The 12,718-nt window shown below is 44.2% G+C and overlaps 1 protein-coding gene across 5 annotated transcripts in view; it reads right to left on the bottom strand.

The window, feature by feature from the left end:
- Nucleotides 1-12,718, bottom strand: part of il12rb2l (interleukin 12 receptor, beta 2a, like) — a 28,823-nt gene that overhangs the window by 6,220 nt on the left and 9,885 nt on the right. For 3 of the 5 annotated variants that reach the window (XM_084146074.1, XM_084146073.1, XM_084146077.1), the window contains 4 exons: nt 4,337-4,488; nt 3,977-4,119; nt 1,382-1,526; nt 1,189-1,265 (listed from right to left, as the gene is read on the bottom strand). In XM_084146074.1, coding sequence (XP_084002200.1) covers nt 1,189-1,265; nt 1,382-1,526; nt 3,977-4,119; nt 4,337-4,488 — 517 coding nt within the window. Of the gene's footprint in view, nt 1-1,188; nt 1,266-1,381; nt 1,527-3,976; nt 4,120-4,336; nt 4,489-4,726; nt 4,816-12,718 lie in introns of those variants that run through there. The other 2 variants (XM_084146075.1, XM_084146076.1) reach the window with 2 other exon arrangements.

Raw genomic sequence — 12,718 nt, 5'->3', positions numbered from 1 at the left:
GGGTTGAGGTCGGGGGATTGTGGAGGCCAGGTCATCTGATGCAGCACTCCATCACTGTCCTTCTTGGTCAAATAGCCCTTATACAACCTGGAGGTGTGTTGGGTCATTGTCCTGTTGAAAAACAAATGATAGTCCCACTAAGCGCAAACCAGATGGGATGGCGTATCGCTGCAGAATGCTGTGGTAGCCATGCTGGTTAAGTGTGCCTTGAATTATAAATAAATCACAGACCGTGTCACCAGCAAAGCACCCCCACACCATCACACCTCTCCTCCATGCTTCACGGTGGGAACCACACATGCGGAGATCATCCGTTCACCTACTCTGCGTCTGACAAAGACACGGCGGTTGGAACCAAAAATCTCAAATTTGGACTCATCAGCCCAAAGGACAGATTTCCACTGGTCTAATGTCCATTGCTCGTGTTTCTTGGCCCAAGCAAGTCTCTTCTTCTTATTGGTGTCCTTTAGTAGTGGTTTCTTTGCAGAAAGTCGACCATGAAGGCCTGATTCACACAGTCTCCTCTGAACAGTTGATGTTGAGATGTGTCTGTGACTTGAACTCTGTGAAGCATTTATTTGGGCTGCAATTTCTGAGGCCGGTAACTCTAATGAACTTATCCTCTGCAGCAGAGGTAACTCTGGGTCTTCCTTTCCTGTAGCGGTCCTCATGAGAGATAGTTTCATCATAGCGCTTGATGGTTGTTGTGACTGCACTTGAAGAAACTTTCAAAGTTCTTGAAATTTTCCGGATTGACTGACCTTCATGTCTTAAAGTAAGGATGGACTGTCCTTTCTCTTTGCTTATTTGAGCTGTTCTTGCTATACACACATTAAGAAGGAAAGAAATTCCACAAATTAACTTTTAACAAGGCACACCTGTTAATTGAAATGCATTCCAGGTGACTACCTCATGAAGATGGTTGAGGGAATGTCAAGACTATGCAAAGCTGTCATCAAGGCAAAGGGTGGCTACTTTGAAGAATCTTTGTTTAACACTTCTTTGGTTACTACATGATTCCATATGTGTTATTTCATAGTTTTGATGTCTTCACTATTATTCTACAATGTAGAAAATAGTAAAAATAAAGAATGAGTAGGTGTGTCCAAACTTTTGACTGGTACTGTACAGTATATATGATATATTATGATATATTTCCTATTATGATGGGATGTTGCGTTAACATACCTTCCACATAAGGGCACATTGAGAAAGCTCAGAGGTGACTCCACAGTCACTCCACACATCCAATGCTTTCACAGGCGCTGAGAGAGAGAGAGAGAAATAGTTTGATCATCTATCACCACAGAATAAGTGCACACATATTTTCAAGCTGTGGAGACCACAGGACTACATTACCCATCAGCACCCACTGACAGACCTGACTCAGAACTCTGTGCTGTGTAGACTGAGCTCCAGTCACTCATCAGGGCCTCAGGGCCCTCACAGGCACAGCGCACCTGGAACTCATACACAGTGTAGGGCCGTGGAGTCAGGAGCAGGAAGTTGCGTAGGAGCTGGTCTTCCTGAGCAGGACATGAAAGAATGACACACAAAAGAACAGGGATGGGAAAGAGGCGGTCCCAGGGATGGGGGATTATTTTGGATTAAAAAACAACTCCAGGCTACACTTTCACATTTAAAACCTTATAGAAAGTAAAATGATAATAGAGCTATATATATTTTGAAATAGCTGGCCTTTTCTGCCTGCAAATTGATTTTGACAAACAAATTGGTCCCCAAAAAATCTAATACTTCAAACATAAAGTGGATAGCAGAAAACATGATTACCGTTTACCCTCACTCCTATGGCAGACCAGAGCCTTAGATATGCAGTTTTAGAAACTGTTCTTCATTTTCTAAGCATTACATGGCAAAGTAGACAAAGTTGTCTATCAACTGCAAAAATGTAGAGCAACAGAACCAGTTACAACTGAAATATCAACAACCACATATCATCAGGTAGGGCTATATGCACTTGTATCTTTTCTTCGTTTGGGAAACTATCATTTTCTAATTTATTCTATTTTATTCCATAATATTGTTGTTACAAAATAGATTTGTGTTGACTGTGATTAGGGCATGGGAATATAAGAGTATCTGCTAGGCTAAATTAACAAACTAGGCATGCATAGCTCACTGCATGATCTTCAAACCAAAGACCGGCCAAACTCGTGTTCCTAAAAGTGAATTAAAAGGCAGTATAAAATGACTGTATGGCCTAATAAGGCATTTTTCCTTTCTTTATTATTTAATTCAAAGTATATTTTATTCTCATTTTATACAACCTAAATGTGAAATGTATAGTCATGTTGTTGAAGTGCTGTTGTTGATGTGTTGTTGAAATGCTGAGCGCTCCTGCCAGCCTGTAGCGTGGCACAAACGCTTCACAATTCATTTCTTAAAATGGCAGGCTATAGCCTTGTTATTATTATTAATAATAATAATAATAATAATAATAATAATATAGCCTAAATAATTCATTTTCGTTCCTTCTTAGGCTACCTGGTTTGCTACTGACTGATTTGGAGGTAGTGTGTTGTTTAATAGCCTGTTGAAATGTGGAACGTCAATTGATAGTGACAGAATCACACATTACTTCTCAAGCAAAGTACATGTTTTGTCTCCTTGACTATAGAAGGTTGTAGCACAGCCTTTGAATGTCATAGAGACAAACCAAAGATATCCCATATGCATCAGAGTTTCCCCAGCATTTTACAGCTTGTTTCTAGCATTGCGGACTAAAGCGTTGTTACAGATCACTTTATATAATCAGGTCCATTAACTGTTTTTCTAAATCTTAAGCTAACAAGGACTATGCTTTTAGCCATTTTCTCAATTCAAGCCCTGGTTTTAACTTAACTCACCAAGCCCTTCACTGACACTGAGATCTTTAAGGAGTGCATGGTGACTGAATGAATTGGCTGACAAAATCTATGGATAGTTGGCTATAATTGCATCTGTCAAACAGTTAGTCCTACCACTTATTTATTGAAAAGTAAGAAATAGGCTCCAACACAAAGCCCTCCTGTTGTTAGTAGCCTAAAGTCAAATTAAAATTAACTGTTTAAATGAATTAGGCCTCGAATTAGCCTACTTTCAGCACCCATGCGCTGTCCATCTCCGTGGCTGCCGGTTCATAGTAATGTAAGTCTTGAATATGGCTTATCGTGAGGTCAATAACTCTGATAAATATCTTCATTATGGGCAACGAAACATGATGTTTTTATTCAAATCAATTATAGCAGTAGCAAGCTTACCTCCAGTCCTCCTCATCTTCAGCTCTCCCTCTCAAACTGAACAGGACATCAGCAGGCCAACTCCGCGCGAACAGATATTGCAATTTTTGTCCAGGGCTCATGATTGGGATAGCCTATCCATTGCAGTGTGTAATGCAGTGTAGGCTAGTTTTATATACACCATCCGAGCAGCGCATAAACTCGGGAAGAAAGTAAATTTTCTTAGAAATATAAATTTGCCATGTGCTTCTCCAAGCATGCTTTTCGTATAGCCTTGGCCTATTGCCTATAGTATAGGCTATGGATCATTTGATTGAGACCACACTAGGCTGACTTGATATTGCGTGACCCTCCCCTGGACTAAATAAAAAAATACTAAACCCTCCCCAACTGAAATTGAAAAAACATAATTGGGTTTGTCTGCTAAATGGCATATTATATTTTTATTATATTATTATTATATTATTATTATTATTACATATCGACCGCTCCCAAAATACCCAGTCTTCTCTCCTGAAGTGCACACTCGCACAGTACTCCCCACATTGGATTGGTGTAGGTTTGGGCTAGGAGTGGGCGGGAGGGGGTTTCCAACATATTTCTTATACCAGTCATTGTATTTTAAATCCATGAATGGAAGTGAACAAGTGCGCACTTGGGGAGAAGGGTGGAGAATCGGTAGACAGCCATTGTATGGGGAAATGAAAAAAAAACCCAGCCATGCTCAGCTCACTCACCTGAGTCCAGCCCTGCTGGTCCTGGGTGCGATACTGGACCTCACAGTGTGGGTCAGAGCTGCCTAGATCATGACACTGCAATGTCCAGTAGATCTCCAGAGGCGGAGGACAATGGTGAGTGATGTTAGGGGTGGGTGGCTTTTCTGGTAGAGGAATGGATAGGGAAGAGAGGACAGAGTGGGAGAGAGTGGAAGAAAGAGGGAAAGAAAGAGAGAGAAAGAGAGAGAGAGATAGAGAGAGTGAGGGTGGGTGGGGGGAGAGAAAGAGCACGAGAGAGAGAGAGTGTGACTGAAAGTGTAATGTCTGTCCCTCTGAATGAATAGGGAATGTACAGAGAAGAGTCATCCCTGACTGACTCACTGATATCGCCAGAGTTGAATTCAACCGTTTTAGACTTGGCAGAGCCATGCTGGTTCTCAGCTCTGACCAACACAGTCATGAAACTGAAACTGGAGTAAAGGTCACGAGGGATCACGCCACTCACATTGGTGCCCTCCACGAAGCCGCTACCGCTGAAAAGGAAAAGGAAGATGCAAGACACATAAATACACACCCAAACACCACAGCTGACAGCACTGTGCAGACATACAGTCCTAGACCACAGACACAGACCTAGCTCCAACACACCAGGCATAACACACGGCAGCAGGTAGGGCTGTGATGGTCATGGAATTTTGGATGACAGCTATTGGCCAGTCAAATGACCGCGGTCACGTAACAACCGTTCACATAGCAAAGGAAAAGACTCACATTTTCTACTCTCCGCCGCTCCTGACTGCAGGCGCTGCCATAGAAATAGAATGAACAAAACGGGCGTCCCCATCAAGTCAATGATGGCATAATGGGTGGACTGGAAGCCATTGTGAGTGTCCCATAGGAGCAAAGCTAGGTTGAAGATGGGAAGGTTAAGACAACAGCGTTACAAGGATCTACCGCTCTGAGTCAACCATGGGACCAACTCAAGCGTTGTAGCTACGGTGCCTAGGCAGAAGGCAAGCGGTCTGAAGCAGATCATAAGGCTGGTGAAAACTAATGCCAGAAAAAAGACAACAACCATCTAGCCAGCTAGCTAACATCTAGGTTACAAGGTAAGACAACGGGGTTCTAATATCCCATAACTCTTTGCAAGTCATGGGACCAGCGATGCTAGTTAGCAACGGCGTTAGTAGTTATAAAGATTATGGATATACTGAAAAAATGCATCTCTCCACCCTATCAATGGGAGTCGTTGTCCACAAAGTGGCACGGCGGGCTGTCTAGCTCCCGCCTATCCTTTCTTTGTATTGGTGGATACATCACATTATTGTAATTCTTTTTTGACTATTCAAATAGGGTTGTTGATGTCAACCGCCTGTACTCAATGGAGAGAGATGCTATGCTACTAGCCTCATGCCATGCATATGCATAGCCATCTCGAGACAACTCCAATATAAAGTGTTTTTTTCTCAACGTTGCCGGGACGTCATGTGTCCTACTTATATCAGTACACTCATAACAACTTCAGCATTACGAAACTTCTATTCGATCAAATAAACCTCACGTAGCAAATAAGCCATACATTTTATGTTGACCAAATTCGACATTCTCATTAACCTCAGAAACCACAGAAAAACACCACCTACTGGAGGGAGACAGATTTTCTGCCGAGTTGAGCCTCTCTCATCCTCCTCGTCTCTGGTAGTTATTAATGGCGCTGGTCCCATGAATGTTAATTTTTTTCTAATGCAGTACAGTATGAAGATAGGCTAAAACTGCTTATCCAATAGAAATAACCTGGTCACACTTGTAGTTGATGTCATGGCGACGTTGGCTAACTTAGCTCATGTGTAGAAACACGGTTGTCTCGCGTCGAACTGCGCATGTGCAGGCCGTCAAATCAATGGCATTCCTTCAATATAAAGTTGTTTTTGACGAAAATGTAAACGTGTCATTTTATCACCTTCACGAGGTTTGACTAATAACAAGTTCAACTACTTAAAGCTACAATATGTCTCTCTCTCTCCCGCTACTCTCTCCTCTTCCATCCTATCATCTCTTCCCTCTGCTCAATCCTTCTCCCTCCAATCTCCTGATTCTGCCTCCTCAACCCTCCTCTCCTCCCTTTTTGCATCCTTTGACTCTCTATGTCCCCTATCCTCCCGGCCGGCTCGGTCCTCCCCTCCTGCTCCGTGGCTTGATGACTCATTGCGAGCTCACAGAACAGGGCTCCGGGCAGCCGAGCGGAAATAGAGGAAAACTAGACTCCCTGCGGACCTGGCATCTTTTCACTCCCTCCTCTCTACATTTTCTTCATCTGTTTCTGCTGCTAAAGCCACTTTCTACCACTCTAAATTCCAAGCATCTGCCTCTAACCCTAGGAAGCTCTTTGCCACCTTCTCCTCCCTGCTGAATCCTCCTCCCCCCCTCCCCCCCCCTCCTCCCTCTCTGTGGATGACTTCGTCAACCATTTTGAAAAGAAGGTTGACGACATCCGATCCTCGTTTGTTAAGTCAAATGACACTGCTGGTCCTGCTCAATCTGCCCTACCCTATGCTTTGACTTCTTTCTCCCCTCTCTCTCCAGATAAAATCTTGCTACTTGTGACGGCCGGCCGCCCAACAACCTGCCCGCTTGACCCTATCCCCTCCTCTCTTCTCCAGACCATCTCCGGTGACCTTCTCCCTTACCTCACCTCGCTCATCAACTCATCCTTGACCGCTGGCTATGTCCCTTCCGTCTTCAAGAGAGCGAGAGTTGCACCCCTTCTCAAAAAACCAACACTCGATCCCTCTGATGTCAACAACTACAGACCAGTATCCCTTCTTTCTTTTCTCTCCAAAACTCTTGAGCGTGCCGTCTTTAGCCAACTCTCTTGCTACCTCTCTGAGAATGACCTTCTTGACCAAACCAGTCAGATTTCAAGACTGGTCATTCAACTGAGACTGCTCTTCTCTGTCTCACAGAGGCTCTCCGCACTGCTAAAGCGAACTCTCTCTCCTCTGCTCTTGTCCTTCTAGACCTGCTGCTGCCTTTGATACTGTGAACCATCAGATCCTCCTCTCCACCCTCTCCGAGCTGGGCATCTCCGGCGCGGCTCACTCTTGGATTGCGTCCTACCTGACCGGTCGCTCCTACCAAGTGGCGTGGCGAGAATCTGTCTCCGCACCACATGCTCTCACCACTGGTGTCCCCCAGGGCTCAGTTCTAGGCCCTCTCCTATTCTCGCTATACACCAAGTCACTTGGCTCTGTCATATCCTCACATGGCCTCTCCTATCATTGCTACGCAGACAACACACAACTAATCTTCTCCTTTTCCCCTTCTGATAACCAGGTGGCTAATCGCATCTCTGCATGTCTGGCAGACATATCGGTGTGGATGACGGATCACCACCTCAAGCTGAACCTCGGCAAGACGGAGCTGCTCTTCCTCCCGGGGCAGGACTGTCCGTTCCATGATCTCGCCATCACGGTTGACAACTCCGTTGTGTCCTCCTCCCAGAGTGCGAAGAGCCTTGGCGTGACCCTGGACAACACCCTGTCGTTCTCCGCTAACATCAAGGCGGTGACCCGATCCTGTAGGTTCATGCTCTACAACATTCAGAGAGTACGACACTGCCTTACACAGGAAGCAGCACAGGTCCTAATCCAGGCACTTGTCATCTCCCGTCTGGATTACTGCAACTCGCTGTTGGCTGGGCTCCCTGCCTGTGCCATTAAACCCCTACAACTCATCCAGAATGCCGCAGCCCGTCTGGTGTTCAACCTTCCCAAGTTCTCTCACGTCACCCCGCTCCTCCGCACACTCCACTGGCTTCCAGTTGAAGCTCGCATCTGCTACAAGACCATGGTGCTTGCCTACGGAGCTGTGAGGGGAACGGCATCTCTGTACCTTCAGGCTCTGATCAGTCCCTACACCCAAACGAGGGCATTGCGTTCATCCACCTCTGGCCTGCTGTCCCCCCTACCTCTGCGGAAGCACAGTTCCCGCTCAGCCCAGTCAAAACTGTTCGCTGCTCTGGCACCCCAATGGTGGAACAAGCTCCCTCACGACGCCAGGACAGCGGAGTCACTCACCACCTTCCGGTGACACTTGAAACCCCACCTCTTTAAGGAATACCTGGGATATGATAAAGTAATCCTTCTACCCCCCCTTACCCCACCCCCCCCAAAAAAAAAATATATATTGTAAAGTGGTTATCCCACTGGTTATAAGGTGAATGCACAAATTTGTAAGTCGCTCTGGATAAGAGCGTCTGCTAAATGACGTAAATGTACTTTTTTGGGCGACCCGACCAAATTCACATAGAAATGTGTGGTATAGATCTGTCATTCTCATTGAAAGGAAGTTTAAGAAGAGGTAGATATGTTCTAAGTGCGCTATTTCTATGCTTCCCGTTCTTAAGTTGAGCTTTTGCTTCTTTTACTTTCGGTTTTGCACACCAGCTTCAAACAGCTGAAAATAAAAAAATGTGGTTGTGGAAAAGATATTAGATGGTACAATGATTCTCCACACTATACTTGCTTGTTTTGTCACAAACTGAAATTAGGCGAACTATTAGAATTTTAGCAACCATAGAGCATCTTTAAGACATTGGCTCGAATCTAGGTTGTGCCTTTAGATTTCAAGAAAATGAACAACTAAGGAAAACATTTTCACTTCTCTCATTGACTTCTCAAACCCCAAATCCCGGCCTGGTCTCAAGCGTTCCCGGATGTCTCGCGATGTTGCGCCTCTGGGTTTAGTAACTCTGTGATTGTATTTTTTTAACCTAGTCTTCAGTCTAGGTAAAAGAAATACAACGTTAAGACCACGTAATAATTCCATGCAGAAGCATTCGAAAAATAAACAAATTCATGGGACCAGCACCATTGATAACTACTAGTGCCATTGCTAACTAGCAATACTGGTCCCATGAATTGCAAAGAGTTATGGGATATTAGAACACAGTTGTCTTAACCTTGTAATCTTCAACCTAGATGTTGGTTAGATGGTTGTTGTCTGTTTTCTGGCATTAGCTTAAAATGCATTATTTTTTTCACCAGCCTAGTCACCATAGCTACAATGCTTGAGTTGGTCCCATGGTTTATTCAGAGTGGTAGAACCTCCGCATTATTGAGACGCCGTTGTTTTAACCTTCCCATCTTCAACCTAGGAGCAAAGCAGGAAGTAAAAGCGTGAAGCGTACCCATCAATATGTGCTGTGATTTGTTGATTCAACTCAACTGACATTACAAAAAATACATTATATTACATGAGCCACATCAGTTAACGTCATTAGAATTAACATTTACAATTGAAGTTGGAAGTTTAGTCCCCTGTAGCTCAGTTGGTAGAGCATGGCGCTTGCAACGCCAGGGTTGTGGGTTCGTTTCCCACGGGGGATTATACAGTATGAAAATGTATGCACTCACTAACTGTAAGTCGCTCTGGATAAGAGCGTCTGCTAAATGACTAAAATGTAAATGTTTACATACACCTTAGCCAAATACATTTAAACTCAGTTTTTCACAATTCCTGAGATTTAATCCTAGGACAAATTCCCTGTCTTAAGTCAGTTAGGATCACCACTTTATTTTAAGAATGTGAAATGTCAGAATAATAGTAGAGAGAATGATTTATTTCAGCTTTTATTTCTTTCATCACATTCCCAGTGGGTCAGAAGTTAACATACACTCAATTAGTATTTGTTAGCATTGCCTTTAAATTGTTTAACTTGGGTCAAATGTTTCGGGTAGCCTTCCACAAGTTCCCACAATAGGTTGGGTGAATTTTGGCCCATTCCTCCTGACAGAGCTGGTGTAACTGAGTTAGGTTTGTAGGCCTCCTTGCTCGCACACGCTTTTTCAGTTCTGTCCACACATTTTCTATAGGATTGAGGTCAGGGCTTTGTGATGGCCACTCCAATACCTTGACTTTGTTGTCCTTAAGCCATTTTTCCACAACTTCCTGACTGATGTCTTGAGATGTTGCTTCAATATATCCACATAATTTTCCTTCCTCATGATGCCATCTATTTTGTGAAGTGCACCAGTCCCTCCTGCAGCAAAGCACCCCCACAGCATGATGCTGCCACCCCGTGCTTCACGGTTGGGATGGTATTCTTCGGCTTGCAAGGCACCCCCTTTTTCCTCCAAACATAACGATGGTCATTATGACCAGAGGACATTTCTCCAAAAAGTACGATCTTTGTCCCCATGTGCAGTTGCAAACCGTAGTCTGGCTTTTTTATGGTGGTTTTGGAGCAGTGGCTTCTTCCTTGCTGAGCGGCCTTTCAGGTTATGTCGATATAGGACTCGTTTTACTGTGGATATAGATACTTTTGTACCCATTTCCTCCAGCATCTTCACAAGGTCCTTTGCTGTTGTTCTGGGATTGATTCACACTTTTCTCACCAAAGTATGTTCATCTCTAGGAGACAGAACGCGTCTCCTTCCTGAGTGGATGAAGGCTGCGTGGTCCCATGGTGTTTATACTTGCGTACTATTGTTTGTACAGATGAACGTGGTACCTTCAGGCGTTTGGAAATTGCTCCCAAGGATGAACCAGACTTGTGGAGGTCTACAATCTTTTTCTGAAGTCTTGGCTGATCTCTTTTGATTTTCCCATGATGTCAAGCAAAGAGGCACTGAGTTTGAAATACATCCACAGGTACACCTCCAATTGACTCAAATGATGTCAATTAGCCTATCAGAAGCTTCTAAAGCCATGCCATCATTTTCTGGAATTTTCCAAGTTGTTTAAAGGCACAGTCAACTTAGTGTATGTAAACTTCTGACCCACTGGAATTGTGATACAGTGAATTATAAGTGAAATAATCTGTCTGTAAACAATTGTTGGAAAAATTACTTGTGTCATGCACAAAGTAGATGTCCTAACCCACTTGCCAAAACTATAGTTTGTTAACAAGAAATGTGTGGAGTGGTTGAAAAACGAGTTTTAATGACTCCAACCTAAGTGGATGTAAACTTCCGACTTCAACTGTACATTACCATGGAAATTATTGCGTCACAATAGAAAGCAGCCATTGCGAGTGTACTCATGAGTTTACCAGTCAAATTGCCAGGGTCAGAGGTTCTAAGCCTGTTTTATTCATTCTACAGTATTTCTATGTGTGCTGCTGCTGCAGGGAGAGAGGTTTTGCCTAGGCAACCGGAGACTTGTTTGCTACAACACCTTGCTTGTTTCAGCAAAGAGCAACAAAGTTTTATCACGTTGTTAAGAGTCCATGTTACCGCAGAAACGGACTCAACCACAAGAATGCCCAGCCGTCCCACCTTCAGTCAGCTGTTCATTCCACACCACGGTTATGACAGTTATTTTATTTTCATGACGGTTTTCATCCATAACCGTCGGTTACACGGTTATACAGTAATTGTGCCAGCTTTAGCTGCAGGTTAACATTGTGAATGCGCATTACCCCACCACCGCGGAAAAGAAAGCCAAATTCCCACTTGGTTACGAACGCAGCATAAGAGCTCGCCTCTTATGCTGCATTTGTAACCAAGTGGGAAGTGGGAATTTACCGCCATAGGGTTGGATAGAGAACTGTAGATGCATAAAACCCATTTTAGCATGGACATTGCCATTGAGGGCTTCCACCATTTTAAAGTAGTCAACTGGTTGGGACTTCTTATGGGTGATGGAAGGATCACATGATTCCATTCGGGTCATCAAGAGGGATCAGACAATTAATTATACTCGTGAACAAACATTCCAAATTAAATAAAGATGTATTCGTCACATGCTTCCTAAACATGTGTAGACTAACAGTGAAATTCTTACTTATGGGCCCTTCCCAACAATGCAGAGAGAAAGAAAATAGATAAATAATAGAAAAGTAATAACAGGTAATAACGAAAGTAATAATAAATATACAATGAGTAACAATAACTTGGCTATATACACGGGGTACCAGTACTGGGTCGATGTGCAGGGGTACAAGGTCATTGAGGTAGATATGTACATATAACTAGGAATGAAGTGACTAGGCAACAGAATAGATAATAGACAGTAGCAGCAGCGTTTCTGTGACGAGTCAAAGAAGTTAGTGCAAATATGGTCAATGCAGATTGTCCGGGTAGCTATTAAACTAACTATTTCGCAGTCTTATGGCTTGGGGGTAGAAGCTGTGTTGGTGTGTGTGGACCATGATAGATCCTTAGTGATGTGGACATCGAGGAACTTGAAGCTCTCGACCCACTCCACTACAGCCCTGTCGATGTGAATGAGGGCGTGCTTTGCCTTCTGTTTCCTGTAGTCAACGATCAGCTCCTTTGTCTTGCTGACTTTTGAGGGAGAGGTTGTTGTCCTGGCACCACACTGCCATGTCTCTGACCTCCTCCCTATAGGCCTACATCGCTGATCATGCCTACCACCGTCGTGTCGTCAGCAAACTTAATGATGGTGTTGGAGTCATGCGCGACCATGCAGTCGCGGGTGAACAGGGAGTACAGGAGGGGACTAAGCATGCACCCCTGAGGAGCCCCCGTGTTTAGGGTCATTGTGGGGGATATGTTGTTGCCTACCCTCACCACCTGGGGGTGGCCCGTCAGGAAGCACAGGATACAGTTGCAGAGGGAGGTGTTCAGTGCCAGGGTCCTTAGCTTAGTGATGAGCTTGGAGGGCACCATGGTGTTGAACGCTGAGCTGTAGTCAATGAACAGCATTCTCACATAGGTGTTCCTCTTGTCCAGGTGGGAGAGGGCAGTGTGTGGAGAGCAATAGAGAATGCGACATCTGTGGATCTGTTGGGGCGGTATG

The sequence above is a fragment of the Coregonus lavaretus genome, assembly GCF_964263955.1.
Source record: "Coregonus lavaretus genome assembly, chromosome: 28".
In the NCBI taxonomy this organism is placed as follows: domain Eukaryota; kingdom Metazoa; phylum Chordata; class Actinopteri; order Salmoniformes; family Salmonidae; genus Coregonus; species Coregonus lavaretus.
The sequence above is the reverse complement of the archived record's forward strand: the minus strand, read 5'-3'. Positions and strand labels throughout refer to the sequence as shown.